This window comes from Bos indicus x Bos taurus, chromosome 22 (genome assembly GCF_003369695.1).
Source record: "Bos indicus x Bos taurus breed Angus x Brahman F1 hybrid chromosome 22, Bos_hybrid_MaternalHap_v2.0, whole genome shotgun sequence".
Classification (NCBI taxonomy): Eukaryota; Metazoa; Chordata; class Mammalia; order Artiodactyla; family Bovidae; genus Bos; species Bos indicus x Bos taurus.
The window spans coordinates 11,643,239-11,661,396 of NC_040097.1; the positions used below are offsets into that span (position 1 = coordinate 11,643,239).

Here is an 18,158-nt window from a genome sequence, read left to right on the forward strand (position 1 = left end):
CAAGTGAAGGGCCTTGCCCCACTGCTCCCATTCCCTGGCAGCTCTGGGCTGGGTGGGCTGGCCAGGAAGGAGTTTAGGAAGCCTTCTGGGCCTGGGCCTGGGCCTGGTGGACAGTGCGGCTGTCCCAGTCAGCTTATGCAGGCTAGAGACCTCAGGCGGGCCGTTCCTATTGATCCTGAGGGCTGGGTTTGGTCTGGGCTAGCTGAAACCATTTTTCCTCCCTGGATCCTGAAATTTATTGATCTTGTCCACTTTCCAGATTCACTGAGGTCCTGGCCAGGCAGGGACTATCTCTTCACTGATATCACACAGCAGGGTACTGCAAGGCCTTTCCAGAAGGGGCAGTGGGGTCAGATTGTACTCGAAAGCTGTAGGCTCCAAGCCCTTTTCTCACCGGGCTAGGGCTCAGGAGGCCTCACAACCTGAAGGAGGTACTCTGGGATCTCTTTCCTAGCACTTGTGCTCTGAGGGCAGATTCTGGATGGGCCCCTCACTTAGCCAAGCTGGTGGTGGGTCTGGCCGCCACCCTGTCTCCCTGGTATGGTTCCTTGCTGGTGCTAGTTCTGAGCACCAGCTCTTGTTCTGAGCTTAGCTACCCAAATGATCCATACGGGGAGGAAAGGGAGAAGGCCCAGGCTGCCCTCCGAAGGTCAGTCCCAATAAGGATACTGCATTGAACCACGGTGGGTGGGATTTCCAGCCATCAGGACACTCCTCCTCTTTGGGCCTTTGACAACCTCAGTGAGCCATTCCCCTGAGGGAAGGCCTGGGCTGTCCTGGGAGCCCAGGAAAGCCTTCCCCTGCTCTGAGACCAATCTTGCCACTGCCCAGCTGGTCTTAGGACCTGTCCTGTCTCTTCCTTGCTGGTGCCTGGTTCGGCTGGCTCCCAACTCCTCTTGGTATGGGGCTGCTCAGCAGGTGGTGGGCGTGCTGGGTAACTTCCTAGGCTGCCCCTTAGCCCCTCGGACAGGGGAGGGGCAGGAAGTTTTCTCACATAGAATTGAAAAGGTCCCTAGGCAGGAAAGGAGCACTTGTGCCCAGGATTTCAGGAGCTCTGTCTCCTTACTGGCTGCCTCCCTCCCCGATGACAAGAGTTCCTCCTTTATCAAAGTGGAGGGAGCAGAGGTTTGCTCATGATGCAGAGCCCATATGTGCATGTGTGTGCATGTAGGCATACCTGTACTGTCGCTGAAGAACTTTCCTTCTGCCTGGAGGTCTGGAGTGGTGGGGAGAGGGAGAGGCCACCGATTACAGGCAGCATGAGACCTGTTCCCTGCAGTCGACATTTGGGGGTCAGAGAGGAGGGAATGCCCAGCGGGGAGCAGCAGAAGCTTTCAGAGGAGGGTTGAGCTGAATCTTGAAGGATGGGGGAGTTTCCCAGGCAGAAGGGACTCAGAAATAGGGTTAGGAGGACATTCCAGGCAGAGGAAGTAGCCTACGCAAAGGGAGGAAGCATGGGAGGATGTGGCATGTTTGGCGAGCTGCAAATAGTTCCATGTGGGCATGTGTGGGGGTGTGGTGGGAGAGGAGGCTGGCAAGGCTGGCTGGCCAGAGCCTGGATTTGTCTCTCCCTCTGCCACTCAGATGCTTAGTGGGCGCCTGCCCACCTGGGTTTCGGCCCCTACTCAGGGCTAGGGATGCAGAGAAGGAGTGCTCGGTGAGTGTATGGACAGAGCCGGGCAGTGTGTACACAACACACTGAGTGTGGACTGCTCTGAGACAGCCTTGCATGTGGGCCTCAGGAGTTTCATCTTAGATAGAGGTGAATTGGGAGGATCCATTGAGAGGTGCTAAGCAGGATGATCACAGTGTCCTGGTGCCTTTGGGGGGCTGAGGAGGATTGGAGCTGGAGCCACTGAGGTGATCAAGACCGTGGGGCCCAAACCCAGGTAGGCCAGGGGCTGGAGAGGGGACTGTCAGTTGGCTTTCCATCCATTTCTCTGTTTAGCCTGTGGTAGATGTTTCTTTTGTAAGGCATAGGTCACTAGGTTAGGAACATGAAGATGGGCTTCGGCGCAGGCACAGTCCTTTGGTCTGTCTGAGACCTGCCCTCTGGAGCCGCCTGGCATTCTAGCCATCCTCAAGTCTTGGGTGTGAATGGAGCAGTTGCACCATCTAGAGACAAGAGGTGGTATTGCAGCAGTCTCAGCTCTGGAGACGGTGGCAGACGCGTTGGGTTGAGAGAAGTGATGCAAGGTTGACTTGAGGCAGGCAGCAGCTTACAGCACGGGGCTGCCGTCGAGCCACCCTGGTAAGGCTGTCCAAGAGGGTGTTTGGGCCTGAAGGATGGGCGAGGAGGAGCTACACGTTCAGAGGTTTGGGTAAATGGGCATTCTAGGCCAGTGGTTACCTCTTGTTTGGCCTGTGTCATAGCTACTATAACTGACAAGCAGGGAGCACTTGTCATGTGGACCATGACAAGTGCCAGACCATGCTAAGGCCTCCTGGGAAGTGTCTCATTTAATGCAGTTCTGTAAGTTGTTATCTAGGCAGTGGGCTTCAGGAAACCAAGGGACTCATCCAGAACACAGGACTCGAGATTCACACGTGGGCCTCCCTCTCTCCAGAAGCTGTGGTCCTGACCACTGCCCCATATTGCCTGCCCCCGAAGCCCTGAGCTATGCCTAATGACATAGGATTTAAGGGAACCAAGCTGCAGAGAGTTGGGGTGACCCCCAGGGACTATGCAGAGGTGGGATTCAGTGTCCACTTCAGCCAAAGTGACACTCCAGGGTCAGGGCTGATTTGGCCAGAACAGAAAGGTGGGGCAGGGCTGAGGGTCCCTTAGGGGACTGTTGACCGGGCCTGGAAAGGGCCATCAGCGGGCAGAGACAGGCAAACATGACTCCACGGTACTGGGATGGCAGGCTGAGGAGAGTGAACGTGCAGGTAGAAGGAGTTTAAACGGAGGGGTTAGTGGGCCCCGAGGAGGGCCTTCTGATCAAGGGAAACCCGGGACAGAGAGCCCCAGGTCTGGGGGCTGGTGTAGATTCAGGAGGCAGGAGGTGAGACACACCGGGGCCCCTTGATGCCAGGAGGAAAAGCAAGTGCTGGGTTTTGCAGGCCTGGAGTCAACCCTAGGAGGTCTCAGAGCCTGGGAGCCCTTATCTGGCTGCAGTTTGTGGGAGCCAGGGGAGGGAGGGGAGCAGAGCGCAGTGAGGTATAGGTACTAGGGGCCCAGAGAGGCTTGGAGGGAACCAGCATTCTCAGCCAAGAAGGGGCTTGGGAAGTGGGGCAGGGTTTAGGAAGGGGCGTGGGTTGGAGCAGAGGTACGGAGGCCCTGGTGATGGGGGCCAGCCCTGCCTGAGACCCTAGGGCCGAGGATCTCACTCTGCTTCCTGACCAGCGCTCCTGTGGCTTCTTTGCAGCCAGCAGGGGCCTGCCCTGGGCAGTGGAGGATGGATGAGACAGGATGCCACAGGCCTGGGTTTCAGCAGGAAAACTGTCAGCTCCATTGTGGGGTCTGGGCTGTGTGGCTTGTTGGAGCTGGTAGCTCCCCCATGCCCCAGCTGGCCCAGAAGCCAGGATGCAAGAGGCTTGTGGGCCTCCTTCCTTCGCCAGCCCTGACACCCCTGCTCTGCCTCCCCAGGTGCCCCCTGAAAAGTGCCGCTGTGCAGTGGGCAGCATTCTGAGTGAAGGTGAGGAGTCACCCTCCCCTGAGCTCATCCGACTCTATCAGAAATTTGGCTTCAAGGTGTTCTCCTTCCCGGCGCCCAGCCATGTGGTGACGGCCACCTTCCCCTACACCACCCCCCTGTCCATCTGGCTGGTTCCCCACCGGGTCCATCCTGCCCTGGATGCCTACATCAAGGTGAGACACAAGTCTGGTGTGTGTGTGTGTGTGTGTGTGTGTGTCAAGGTGAGACACAAGTCTGGTGTGTGTGTGTGTGTGTGTGTGTGTGTGTGTGAGGGGACAGCCAGTCCTTTGAGTGGGAGCTGGGAGGCCTGCCTCGCCTGAGGGGAAAGGTGGTTTGGGGAGGGTGGCACCTCACGGAGCAGGTGCCTGTGGAGCTAGGAAGACGGGCAGAGGCTACCGACATTTCTTCTACACACCCAAGACCTTGTGGGCCCCAAGCATCTCCCAGGAGCATGGGGAATTTGTTCAGAAATCCAGCCTTGTCCTTTAAGCTCTGACTTGGACCAGAGACATCCTTAGTGTTCAGCTCCCACTCCAGGCCCACCCTGCCCCATCCTGCTGGAGGCTCGCAGACCAAGGCCCCGAGACAGACTTTCCCTTCTGTAAATTCCTCCTCCTTCTCTAAAACATTTGGAAACTTGGGTGCTAGGGAAATGACCCCGATTTGGGCTTGGAAGTGATGGCTTTTTCATCTGTTCGCCTTGTATTTGTTGAATGTCTATGCCAGGTGCTATGCTGGACGTGGTGTGAGATCCTGGTGTGTGAAATAGGTGTTCACAGTGAGGCGGTGGAGATGGGTGATAACGTCAGACAAAAGTGGGGTGTGTACTAGGAAGGAGGAGGATGAGAAAAGGGAGGAGACCAAGTGAACAGTGGTCAGGGATGGCCTCTCGGAGGAGGTAACGTAACGTCTCAGGGAAAAATCCTAGAAGAGCCCTTGAAGGGGTGGTAAGAATGTTCTCAGCAGAGCAAGGATGAAGAACATGGGTTTGCTCTAAAGACGGTGGGAAGTCTGTACAGCGTTCATCCGGGTCCCAGGTTGTGGCTCATGGGGGCCGGGCGGAGGTGCTTAGAAGCTCTTACGAGTCCTGCCGTGCATGGTGGCAGCTTGGGCTGGGGCAGTGGCTGCGGAGATGCAGACAAGGGTGGAGATGTGCAGTCTGTTTTTGGAAGTAGAACTGTTGACTTTGTGGGTGGGTTGGATTGGAGGGAGGAGGAGTGGGAGAGTCACGCCACAGTCCCCTCTGGCCAGGGTGGGTGGGTGAGCGAGTAGGGTGCTCTCCGCTGACGTAAGAGAGGCGGAGGGAGGAGGTGAGGGGCAACCAGCTCTGTGGGCTCTGTCGGGGGGTCTGCCTGGGGGACATCCCAGCCGGGGTGTGGGTCTGCCCTGATGTGTGGAGTCTGGGGTTCACAGAGGGTTGGGAACAGAGGGTGGATATGTTTGGCAACATGCGCCTATTGACAGCATTGCCCCGGAGGACGGCCGTGGCAGCAGAGGGTGTGCAGGGGGCAAGGCCAGCATGGCCGGGGTCGGGGAACAGGAGGACAGAGTTGACAGGAATGTGACCCTGGCGGTTTGGAGAGAACCTGGTGGCTTGTTGTTCTCCAAAGCACCTTGGGAAATGACACAGGGCCTTGGCGATGGACGGTGGGCGGGGAGGGGGGCTCAGACACGTCCTGGTGAAGGGGGTGTGAGGGTCTGTGTCAGGGCTGGAACGAAAGGTGGGGCCCCGGGATCGCCAGTTGTGGCCGTGGTGGGCGGGGCAGGGGGGGAGGAGAAGCAGGAGGGCCGCTGTGGCGGGGAAGGGGCGTGGGGAGGACAGAGGAGGGTCGCCTTGGTGTGCTGGAGGGTGCCAGCCAGAAGGGCGCAGGGGCTGGGGGTGGGCTGGAGGCCCAGGGCAGGGTGAGGGGGCCTGGGGGGGCTGGCGGGTGGTGAGGGCAGAAAGGCAGGCATCAGTGCCCGAGGCCTACTCAGCGTTGGTCCCCAGGAGGGGCTGGTGTGTGGTGTCTCCGGTGCTGTCTGCGTCGTCCTCAGATTCAAGGGCCAGTCTGGGGGAGCACCCCTGGGAAGAGACTTTCTGGGTTCCAGACCTCAGAACAGGACGTGTGGCATGTGGTGTGGTGGTGAGCCACTCAGCCACCAAAGCCTTTTCTTGGCTTCGGGGGTTTATTTTTAGGCACCTTTGTCCACATTTCCCGGCCCCTGACAGCTTCACAAGTTGCCTGGTTCTGACGTCACCTCTTTGATGAAAGCCCTTCCTCCCTACCACCACCTCCCTGGGAGCCTGTCAGCTGTGCTCCCGGCTCAATTTTCCTGGGACTAGGGCGGCAGCAGGGGGTGTACCATCCCCTCTCCTGCCCGGGATGTGGAAGCCACAGGTGCCGGGCAGTGCAAGGGGCTTTTCAGGGATGTCTGTGAGGCGTGCTGTGTGGGCTGGGCCACCAGCTGGGGGAGAGAGAGACGCCGGGCTGCCCACAGCGGAGGCACGGCCCAGCTGCTCTGCTGGTTTCTGGGGGTGGGGTCACCTCTGCCCCCGTGTTCAGCCTGATCTTTCATCCTGGGCAACAAAGCCAGGTGAAAGACGAGGAAGGGGCAGGTTCTCTTGGTTGGTCTCCGCCTGCAGTGGCCAGGGGTTGGCCCTGTGACTCTTGGCCTGGGTGACTGCAGAGAATGTAAGGCTCACTCTCACAGCTCTCCTCATCCCCCTGACCCCCAGGGACCAGAGAAGAGAGGATGCTGAAAAGACTCTGGGCTCTTCCCACTCTCCCAACCCTGACAGCTGGCTGCCTTTACCTGTGTGTGTGCGTGCGCGTGCGTGCGCGTGTATACACATTACATACATGTGCACATGTCTTCTCTCCCCACCTGGCTGGCTTCTCTCTGGAGGAGGCTGGGTCTGCTGCGGAGTTGCTTCAATCACAGTGACAGCAGCCGGTCGGCTTTCTATTTCGGGGGCGGGGGGCGGGGTGAGGGAAGCAGTAGCCAGAGGAGGCAAGCTCACCTGCTTCCCCAGAGGCTGGGGTGAGGGTGGAAGGTGTGCAATCTCAGAGCCTCAGATGGGGCCTGGAGAGCAGCTGCTGTCCTGGTGGCAGGAGATGTTTCTGAGCTGGGGACAGGATTGGTCCACTGGAACAGCAAGGTCCTGGGGGTCTCTGTGAGGAACTCAGAGAGAAGCACTAGTCAGGCCTCTGGAGGGGTTCTGGAAGGACGGCTGGATCCCAGCCCTGTGGTCTATGGGGAAGCCCCTGGCTCTCTGGCCAGGCTTTCCCAGCTTGGCAAGCTGTAGGGGCTAGACTCTGCCTTCCTCCATGGGAACCACTGGGGCCCCAGGCCAGGCACTCTGGAACAGCACGTGTGTGAGGGGTCCCTTGGTGGAAGATGCCTCAGCTCTGTCAGGCCACTCCTCTGCAGTCCAGAGAATTAGTAAGCCTCCAGGGCAGGAGGAGACCCTGCCCTGAGGCCAGGAGGGGCGTTCTCGGTCAGCTGAAGGAGGGGACTGAGCTCCCTTGAAATTCTAAGGCTACAGAAGAGGTGGTCCCTGGATGTCAGCCCAGAGCAGCAGACAAAGGTCTCAAAATTCACCTCCAGGTGGGACCAGTCTTAACGAGCGTCCAGGGAATGCTTGGGGCACGCGAAATAGACCAGAGCAGAGCTGGAGGCCCAGGGTCCCTGTGTGGGATGGTGTGTGAGGTCACTGAGACTTGGCTCCTATCTTTCTGTGGCTGGCGAGGAGATCACTGGGAATGTTAAACTGGCCAGCAAAGCCCCCTGTGCCTGACTTCCTTCCAACAGGATGTATGATCTTTTCCACAAACCCCCTTCCCCAGGTCTCTGCTTTCCCCGAGTTTTCAAGAGAGGGTCCTTTTGAAGTCTGGACATCTCTTGAATTTAGGGAGACAGAGCATTGTCTGTGTGGAGGCTGCTTGGCTGGGAAATGCAGGCAGGCCCTGGAGGTCAGGTAGTGGCTCTTTCTGCATCAAATTGGAGAAGGGTGACAGGCAGAGCAGGATAGTTCCCCCAGTGGGGGAAGCTTGGTGGTAGAGTCCTGGGATAGCTGGGTTGACGGGGTTATCCTGCCAGGGACAGCTGTGAGCAGGGACCCCAGACCTCAGTTCTCAAACCATTCTGGGGTCAGGAGCCTCGGTTCTGTGCTCTGGTGCCCCCACGGCTGGCAGCCAGGTGTAGGGGCCGCGCTCAGATCTTTACCTGCTTCAGCCGGGGTAGCTCTGCCTCTGGGTTTGACACATCAGGTGACCTCCTGAGCTTTTGTTTGGAGGAGGATGTCTGAGACTTGCCTGGTTTGAAAACCTCCGTCTGCATCATTGGGCAGCTGCCTCCTCCGTCCCCGTCGACCACACGCCCGTCCTAGGTCCTGAGGACACTGCTGCAGTTGCTGTGTGAGTGGAGCGAGGAGGCGCCCGGGCTCATCCTTTGTGCAGGTTGGGGCCAGAAGGGTTCCCAGAAGAGGACTTTGTGGGGGAGCCTGAAGCTGGACCTGGAGGAAGCCCAGGGGAGGGTCAAGGTGGCGATCTCCCCGCAAGGGCTGTGCTTGAACTCCAGGTGGTGGGTGAGAGGCTGCCAGTGCCCAGGGATGGCCAGCTGAAAACTGAGAAGTGGGGGCCTCCGTGGGGTGCCTGCGGAGGTGGTCAGCCTGTAGGGCTGTGGGCAGAGAGGCAGCTCCCAGCACCATGGTCAGAGTCTTGGTCCCGTCCAGTGGCTCCAGATCGCCTGTGTTTGTTCTCCCTCGACCTGTCCAGGTGACTTTGAGGGAGTCAATGATGGGGGCGGTTTGAGACCCCGCTGAGGCCAGAATGCCAGTAGGGTGCAGGGTGCTCCTGGCGGCGGGAATCCAGGTGAGGAAGCCCCCGTAGGATATGGCATTTAGGGTCCTCTCTTTCCCTGCCCATCACCTTTGCTGAGCTACTGTGGGAGGGTTTCCAAGCCTTATTTTCAGTAGGAAAAGCCCTCCTGGTATTTCGGCTCAGTCACTTACTCCAGTTATTCACTGAGCCCTCTTCTTTGCGGCGTTGTTCGGGCCCTGGAGGAAGCAGCTGGGAAGCAGGCGCAGGATCCTAGTCAAAGCCGGCGTCCCCATTGTTTTACCAGTGAGGACACTGAGGACAGGGGAGTGAAGGGTACTCAAGGTCGGGGCTGAAGCAGTGGCCGAGTCTCCCCCGGACAGAGGATCGCTGATGGCTGCATGTCTTCTGTCACTCTGCCCTGTCCATGATTGGGGCTGGGCCCCAGAGGCTGAGGAGTGGTCACAAACTTGGGTTGTGCTGGGAGTGGTCCCCAGAGTGGGCCTGGGATAGCAGCCTGGTGGCCTCACACCCACTCAGCCCTCTGTCTCCAGCCCTGGTGGGCAGAGTAAGGCGCTGAGGCTGTCAATTTAGGAGCCTGCTGGGGGAGCCAGAAGCAGGGGCGGGGGGAGCCAGAAGCAGGGGCGGGAAGAGCCCGGCTGCCCATTTGCCCAGCAGGGACTCGTTAAGGGAGACCTTGGCAGCTGTTCTGGCACAGGAAGCAGCTGCTGCCGTGCCTCTTGGGGCCACGTCCTCACCCTCAGTGAGGTGGCGGCGTCTCCGTTCCCAGGCTCCCTCCCTGGGGCTCCAGGGCCAGCTCGCCCCCATGCTGCTGCCATCTGCTCATTGGCCTGCCCCAGCTCAGTACCGCCAGGACAGGGGCTGAAGGGTAAGCCTCCAGGACACTCGCCTTCCACCAGCTCTCCCAGCCACAAGGCTTAGCCGTGCCTCGGGGGCACGGGGTGGGGACAGGAGAGGTGGGTTCACTGGGAAAGGCAAAGCAACCTTTGGGGGTAGAGGGTGGAATTTGGGCTGAGCTTTGAAGGATGGGTAGCGTTCTCTAGGTAGGAAGGCAGATCAGGCAGAGGCAGTGATGCGGCATGGCTTGTGTATCCGCCGTGGCCGGGGTGCAGGGGAGGAGCAAGAATTTGGGCCCAAGAGATGAGGCTGGGTCCTGCAGGGTTTAGGGAGCCACGGATGGTATGTGAGCAGATGAGTGACAGCTTCCGGGCTGGCTTTGCAACAGGACTTGAGCACTGGGAGGAGAGGCAGAGTCAGAGGCTGCAGTCAGACTCTCAGTACCAGCAGTTCAGCAGAGAGCAGCAGTGACTCCATTCCCAGGTTCCCCGGAGCCAGGAGGAGACCTCCACCCCCACCCCCACACACACACGGGGGCTTGGCTTCCCTGTCGTCCCTGGATGCTGAGAGGTAGGGAAGCCCACACAGGAGGCTGAGGCTCTCCCCTCTGCCCAGGCCCTGGAACCTGCTCCTCAGCATCTCTGGCTTCACCCCTCCCCACTGCCCTACCCCAGGAATGAAAGCAAAAGCCAGCCTTTGCTGGGGCGGGCGTGGGAGCCACCGCTCTCGAAATACCAGCTCGGATATGGTAGCTTGGCAGCCCTGCAGGACCCTGGGGGCTGAGGCTTATCTGGATGGTGCTGTGGGCTTGCGCCGTCAGCAGTCCCAGGAGAGCAGTCTTCCCCAGGCAGATGGGCTTTTCCCAGGGAAGAATTCTTCTACTCTTCTCCACAGAACTTGGGATTCCAGGAACAAGGAAGGAGGAGAGATTCCAAGGAGGGAGGTCCCTCCACAGCAGAACAGCTCTGCCTTTTAGTGGAGCCCTCAGACCAGGAGAAACTGCCTGTCTGAATATGGAGACAGGAAACCTCAGGCTCCAGAAAGAGGGTCTTCCCTGAGAGGAGATGAGAAATTCAGGGCCTTCTCCTCCTCCCCTGATTCTTCCTCTCCCCCGCTTCTCTGTCCCCAGTGGCCCACCTGTCCTTCCCTCTGGCACTTGCTGATTGCTCTTGGCTCCCAGGTGCCTGACTTCATGGCTCCATCTGCACCAAGCAGCCTTCCCGCTGGTGGATAATCAATCAGCAACATTTTCATTGGCTCATAAGCCGAACGGGGCTCAAGGTCCTTGACTGCACAGATGCTGCAGACAGCGGCAGGATCTCGGAGCGGGGTGGGCTGTGGAGCCTGCCACGGCAGCAGTGTCATCCAGGAGGCTGTGGCTCCCCTTCCAGATTGGAAAGGAGAGTGGTAGGATCCCGGGTCTGAACCCGCAAGCTGCCCTTGGGGGTCCTCACCCCCACAACTCCTCAGCCATCTGCTCCTGCTGCACAAGGGCCCAGAAGGCCAGAGCAGGGCCGAGCTGGGATTGAGTATTGGCCATGTGGACCCTGGGGAAAGGCTGGGCATGGCTGTGGGTCAGGGCCTTCCCAATTGACCCAGGTATTAGGTGCGTAAGGGCCTGTGCCCCTGTCCCTGCCTAGAGGGAACCACCCTCCTCAGCTTCTCCATACCCCAGCCACCCTAGTCTCCACTGCTGCTGAGGTCCCCCTTCTGGGCTGCCCAGGAAGCCAGGGCTTGGGTGTGTAGGGATATGAGCAGAGGTGTAAATTGCATGGCAAGCTGCCGGTTCTGAGGTGAAAATGAAAAGTTTTCAGGCAGTGGCGGTAGCAGGCACAGCAGGCTGGGGTGCCAGGCACAGCGCCCCGCACTCCCTCACACCTTCCCCTGTCTGCAGTCTTCCCCAGACTCCTGCCCCGTCCAGGCCTGGCTCCTCTGCCTTCCCCTGCCATTGGGGGCAGGGCGGGCCTTTCAGCCCTTGGTGAGACCTGACCCCAAGAGGGTCTTCATCTCTTGCTTCTGTTTTATCTTTTAACTAGCTGACGAGTGCAAAGACAAACGGGTTGTGCTTTTGTTAATATTGTGAGCTTAATGTTTGTGGTAGTTTCTCCATTGATTCTTCTTCAGTTTTCCAGACACACAATTGTCCTATCTTTAAGTGGTAGGGTTTTTACTCATCTCTTCCAGTTCCTCACTTACTTTGAGATCATCTGTTTAGTCTCTTTCATTTTACAGTTGGGCAGATTGAGACCCAGACATCTTTGGTGGCTTAGCAATAAAGAATCCGCCTGCAATTCAGGAGACAAGGGTTTGATCCTTGGGTCGGGAAGATCCCCTGAAGAAGGAACTGGCAACCCACTCCAGTATTCTTGCCTGGAGAATCCCATGGACAGAGGAGCGTGGTGGCCTTCAGTCCAGGGGATCACAGAAGCTAAACAATAAAGACTGAGTCTGAGGGAGAACCCGCCCATTTGTCCATAGCCAGACCAAGGCTCTGGGCTCCTGCTCGGAGCGCTTTCTGCCACTTCGTGCCTGCTCTGGTCTGTTGGCTCCCAGCAGCCCCTCTTCATTCCTGTTCTCCTTTGCCTCTCATTTGCAGAGCTCTGAGCCCTCCTGCTCCAGGCCAGAGGGGACTCACCAGCCCTTCTAATGGCTCCCCTGTCAGCACTTCAGGGTCTCCGGAGTGTCTCCTGCTGTCACCTTCTGCCCCAGACAGGTTTGGGTTCTGGGCCAGAGGTGGCCGGAAGGCCCACTGGGGGTGAGAGGGATCCAGGGAGAGGGAAGTTGACAGAAGTTCCTGGGCAGAATAATAACAATGCGCCACGTTCCAGCCGCAGCCCCTGCTGCGCCTCCCCCATCGCTTTGCACAGACCGGCTGCCTAAGGGGCCTCCAGGGTCTGAGCCCCCACTTGCAGGGACTGCTGTGTGCAGGCGGGTGCACGTCAGTGTCTGTGTAATTAAAAATGAGCATGCCTGATTTCACCCAGTGAAGAGATGCCGGCACCTCGGGTGGGATGCAACAGCTGTTTGCTGGCTTTGTGGCTGCCCAGCTGTCCAGACTGGCATGGAGAGGCAGGTCGGACTGGGCCGCTCAGAGTGAACAGGAAGACCCGGGGCCCCTCACCCCAGTGAGACAGGAAGTAGAGGGCTGTGTTGGGGTGGAGGTGGATAGAGCAGCCCTTCTGCGTTTCTGGGCCTAGGGCTTCTCTAGGAGATGCATGACCCATGGCCATGCCCTTTTGGGGATCTGAGGCCACTTATCTCTGAGCAGACCCAGGCTCTGGGCATCCAGGTTTGGGACCCATCCCATCTCCCCGCCTCCCGGCCTGACCTCTTCTGCACGCCACATGCTGCCCACCCCAAGCCCAGGCCAGGGCACAGGCTGACGGTCTGGGAGCAGAGCACCTAATGAGGGCAGTTCCAGTCCTCCTCTTCCTCCCCGCTCCCTCCCTCATTCCGTAAGAACCATCAGGGCGGCAGTGTGGGTCCTGGGGGAAGCCTTGGCCTGGCATGCCAGTCTAGATCTTTTGCAGGACGCCTGAGCTGCACCCACCCCCGGGATGTGGGCTCAGCCTGAGGTGAGGAGGGAGTGTGTGGAGCGTTCCCAAGGTGGCCGAGACAGTGGCCCCACAGTAACCTTTGCACGCTGCTCCTTCCCTTGTCAGCTGGCTTCCGTGGGGGTGTGATGTTGGTGCAGGCATGGTGGGGGGAGTGCTGATGACAGGTCTCCTGGAAATCCCTGTGTTATGGGTGGTGTCCCAAGTCTCCCCTCTAGTTTCTGTTTGTGGAAGGCCCAGGTGGGAGGGAGGCCTTGGAGATGTGTCTGAGGGACTGGAATGCTCAATCCAGTCTCTAGCCATTCCCAGTGGCACCTTGGCATGAATAGTTGACTTCTTCCTGTTAGGTGAGGAGAATTGTAGACACCTCAGTCTCTCCTACCTGGGAGCAAGGCATTACGATCCCCTTGAGTCTGTGTGGCAGTGAGTTGCCCTGGGTAGTGGCCTTATCACGTGACCAGTGGCTTCAGTGGCCAGAGCAGGTTCCCCTGTCCTGGCGATGCTTTCTCAAGCCTCTGACTATCTGGGCTGTGGGAGAGGGAGTGCCTGGGGCTAGGAAGACTCCAGGCCCATCTAAGCCCCTCTCTCCAGCAGTACCAGCCCAGTGTGGCATTGGCCTGGTGTCCTTGGCAGTCAGTTCTCCAAGGGTTCCCTGGGGCTGGCTGAGGGAGAGACAGCTGGCCTTGCCTTCCTCCGATGATTTTCCAGTGTTCACCAGGTTATCACCATGCTGCTGGGCGGTGCAGCAAGGACCTGAGAGCTGGCCCCTGGCTCTCCTCTTGTCCCGCAGAAGCTGTCCCTGTCTGCGCGGGAAAGGGCTTGTTCTCTCTGCCTGATCACTTAGGGACAGAGCATATGGCCAGTTCTGCCCCCACCCTCTATATCTGACTCATTGTTGGTCAGTGGGCAAAGCATGGAAAGGGGTCTCAAGGAGAAACTACTGGACAGTTACAAGCCCCTCCACCTGCTTCTGGGCCTGGGTTGGAAGTTTGTGCCTTTGCCTTCTTCCTGCCCCTTCTCTGCTCTGATCCTGAATTTTGACAGGATCCGGCATGTGTTAAAATGATTTAAGGCTGAGCTGTCAATGAGATTTTAATTAGCTCCATGCCTCTCTCCAGCAGGGAGGGCCAGGGTCCCCCCACCCCCAGGTGGCAGGGGTAGGAATGGGCTGGGTGCGGTATGAGGCTGCCCCTCCAGGGGCCTGGGGACAGGCTTGGGCAGCTGGCACTCTGTGTGGGATGCTGTGAGGAGGGAACGCTGGGCAGGGAAGGAAGGGCCGGCTAGCCCCAGGCCAGTTTTCTCTCCCTCCTCTGTCTCCCCTGTTCCTCTGTTCTTGCGGATGGCTTTGAGATGAAGGCGACAGCAAGGATGGAGGATGCAGTTTCCATGGCAACAGGGCTGTCCACAGCCAGGCAACTTCAGAGCCGGGCTCTCCGGAGGAGGCAGATGCGCAGAACAGCCACAGCGCTGCCTCCCGCCTGCCAATGAGGGGGCTGGCAGAGCAGGTGGCAAGGGTGGCTGCTTGGTGCTACCCACCCTGATGCCTAGTCTCAAAGAGGGGGCGGAAAGGGCACTGATCCCTCTTATCATCCCTGTCACTTGCAGAAGGAAAGCTCGGCAGGTGGCTTGAGTGTTTGTGAGGGCTGTCCCTAGAATTTCTGGGTGCCCACAGCCTCGGTTCCTGCAAGCATCCCCCAAAGCCAGCTGTCTCCAGCCTTGAGAGACGGACCTCCAAGTAGTCTGCTGCTCTGATGGCCACTTGGCAGCTTCCTTTTGGACCCTTTGAATGCCCAGAGCATGGCATGCTGGTGAAGGCCATGCCCTGACTGGGTTTGGGGGGCGCTTTTTTTCCTTTAGCTCCCAGGGCATGACCTGGACCTCTCCAGGGAGCCTCCCTGACCCTGGCCTTGGTGACGTGACCCAATACACTGAGGGGTTCAGGTTTGGCACATGCTCGCCCCCAAGTGCTGGCATTAGAGGGGCCCCAGAGCCTGGTAGCTCCTCATTCCTGATGCTGTGTTCTTGTTCATCCTCCTCCTGAAGACCAGGGCTGGGGTGGCTGTGTGGGTGGGTGGAAAATCAGAGGCAGCCACCGATGTGTTCAGAGATGGGAAGAGCTGGGGCCATGGACTTCTGAGATGACCCAGGTTAGCAAAACGATCAGATCCAAACTGTTAAAAATAATGACTTTCTTTCAGTGTTCTGGGACGCGTCAGGGCTAGGGTGGCCTACTCTGTTTGAGTGCAGAGAGACTTGGGACGGAAGGCCTTGTCCAGGTCTTCCACGGAGTCACAGGCTGAGCTCCAGCTAGACCTTGGGCCAGGACATCCACCCCCACATGGCCTCCAGCCAGTTGCTGAGGGCCCTGGCTGGATAAACCTTCCTTCCTTCTCTCTCCTGGGGGCTCATTTTTACCTGTTTCCCCTTGCTTCAATTGAAGGGGGTTCCTCAAGCCTAAGCTTGGCCAGTCAGGCAGACAAGTGGAGTTCTGGAGAGGCTTCTCCCCGCCAGGCAGTAAGTCTCTCATCACCGCTAAGTGGAAGGCTCATTTCAGAGCTCATGGTGAGAGCCAGGCGGGCGCTATAAATAGCCATGTTGTGGAGATTGGCGGGTGAGCAGGGGCAGGGCAGGGGCCTCTCGGTCGTCTTGGTGGTAATTGTGCTCTGTTGCAGGGAGGGGGGCAGCTGAGGAGCAGGATGCATGACCCCTGTTCTGGTTTGTCTGCCCATGTCAGGGCAGCTCTCTCATGTGTCCATGCCACTTCCACATGCGCCGGGGGCTGCGGAGCTCTGGGTTCTGTGTCCAGACAGGAGTGGACTGCCTGTCTGCACTTAGGGCCTATAAGCTGATACTTCAGCCCACTGTGGTGTCGGGCAGTGTCCAGTGTTAGATCCGCTTGTCCTGTCTGCCACCTCCGCTGAAATTCTGGACCCAGGTCTGAGAAGGGGTGGGAACCAGCCATGTCCAGTAGTCTCAGAGGTTGGGATAGACCTAAACAGGCAGGGAGATGGGAGTAGGAGAAGGGTTTAGCTGGCCTGGAGCCCCTCTCCAGGCTTTGTCAGTAACATGCCTGCAAGGGCAAGGACTAGAGGCCTGAGAGGCAGGCCCTGGCCTCCCCTAACATTGGCGGGTAAGACAGCCTTGTCCAGGGCAGAGAGGAGGTCAGCTCCAGGGATGGCAAGTCTGGCAGGTGAGACCTTGGCTTGGGTGCCTGGGGCCACAGATTTTGGGGTCCCTGTCCTAGGGAAGTTGGGGTGCTCAGCTTCAAGGCTCTGTGAGACAGTGCTTTCTGGAACAGCCTTTGGTACCAGGATTAGCAGTGCCAGGCTCCTAGCAGGTCCAGCACCTGTCTAGGACTCCCAGGTCGTTAGAGCACTGCCCCCTGGGGTGTGGGCCCTGCCCACAGGATGCTGTGCGGGTGCCTCCCTCAGCAGAGATTTGGAACTTGGGGGAGATTGGGACAGGAGGAGCCAGCTCCCCGGGAGGGAGGAAATGGTGAGCGGTTTCTGGGTCCACCTGGGGACGCATGGGTCAGAGGCCTTGTAGGGTTCATTCTGCCTTTCGTGCTCTCCAACAAGGAGCGGAAGTTGTGTGCCCACCCACGGCTGGAGATCTACCAGCAAGACCAGATCTATTTCATGTGCCCCCTGGCACGGCAGGGAGACTTCTATGTGCCTGAGGTGAAGGAGACAGAGCGGAAGAGCCGAGGGCCTGCAGAGGCCAACGACGCCCTGGTGGATGGCACAGGTACAGGGTCGGGGGTGAGGGTGGGGTCTCACCTGGAGCCCCCTCCTGGACGTGTGGGCCTGGTGAAGGAGCCTCCTCCCTGGCTGTGTGGCACTGTCGGTGTCCAGACCTTGGCTTGGCAGAGGTGGAAGAAGGAACCCACCTCCCCATGTGCAGAGTTGCCTGTCCCTATTCACAGGGATCCATGGAGGCGTGGCTTCACACACGTTACCCTGGCAATGCAGATAGAGATCCTGCCCCAGATTCCCTTCACCTTCAGATGCAGCAGGCGAACCCTTGGAAGCTCAGATCACAGACAGCTGGATGCTCATGGCGGGGTGGGGGGCATTTCTGAGGCTGCTCAGGAAAGGCATTGCTTAGGTCAGGCTCATTAGAAGTGAGATTGATGCTGGATGTGGAAGGTAAGGAGGGGAACATGGTGTCCCTTTGGTCTGGGTCCTGACCAGAGCCAGCTGCTTTCTCCCTTTCAGAGAGGAGCCAGAGAGCATGCAGAGGGAGACAGGAGACAAGCACCCACCCCTTCCATCAGAGCCAGCCTCCCTACCCCAGGTCCAGGCACCAAGTTGCTTGCGTGCTCTCAGCCTACCCCTGGGCTGTCCCCAGGAAACCAGGGGGCCTGCTGGTAACATCCCAGCCTCGGCCATGCCGGAGGAGCCCTGTGGGAATCTGGCGGTCCATGACCTGTGGGAGTGGCACAGGACCAGGGAGTGACTGCCTTCTTCACCTCCTGCTCTAGGAAGCTCCCTCTGTCCTTCCAGTCTTCAACAGCCAAGGTCACCCTGAGAGACATGTGTTGGCGGGAGCGGGGGGCGGGTATTGGGAGGCTGTCTTCACTCCCTAGGGGCCATGTCCAACACAGTTAACTTCATCTGCCACTTAATTACCTCCGTGGGGCACTGCTCCCACCCGCCTGGTGGCGCCTGGCAGACACTCTTCAGCACCCCTACTGTGGGCCCAGGACGTGGCACAAGGTCAGCAGACCCTGGCAGTCCCCAGGGCAGGGAGGGGAGCACCCTGACCTTGCTTCAACCTCCCTCTGCTGCCCGCACCCGCGTCCTTGGCCCACCCACCCAGCTCCCCTTCCAAACACTGCCTGCCAGGGGTGTTGAAGGACTACTTGGCACTCGCTCCAGCTGGCTGCAGCATTGCTCCCACGCCCCCAGCTTCTCGGCCTGTCCTCCCTACCAGCCTGCCCACCCACTCCCTGGAATTGGGGGCCAGAGGGTCTGCCCACCTCTGACAGGTCTGCCCTGGCACCTGGGGAGGACTCCGGGTGTCCGCCTGCCAGGTGCATGCCACTTGAGCTGCAGTGCGTGGTGGGTGCCTGGCTGCCCAAGACTTGGCCTGTCCCTTTCTGCCTCCCTGCTGTGGCCCCCACTTGGGCTCAGAGGTGAAAGGGGTGATTAACTGCTTTCTGCCTGTTATTACATTGATGTATTATTTAGCTCCAGAGAGGCGATGAATATTTGATCTCCTTGCATTGGCTGTGGGCAGTGGAGGAGACAGGGACTGGGGTGCGGTGGCAGCTTCATTCTCTGTCTCAGCAGCCTTGGGGGTTTGGG

The 18,158-nt window shown here is 58.9% G+C and overlaps 1 protein-coding gene across 9 annotated transcripts in view; it reads left to right on the top strand.

The window, feature by feature from the left end:
- TEX264 (testis expressed 264) overlaps window positions 1-18,158 on the top strand; it is a 30,261-nt gene that overhangs the window by 9,782 nt on the left and 2,321 nt on the right. For all 9 annotated transcript variants that reach the window (XM_027522494.1, XM_027522499.1, XM_027522498.1 and 6 more), the window contains 2 exons: window positions 3,590-3,811; window positions 16,428-16,596. In XM_027522494.1, the coding sequence (XP_027378295.1) occupies window positions 3,590-3,811; window positions 16,428-16,596 (391 nt within the window). The remainder of the gene's footprint in view (window positions 1-3,589; window positions 3,812-16,427; window positions 16,597-18,158) is intronic.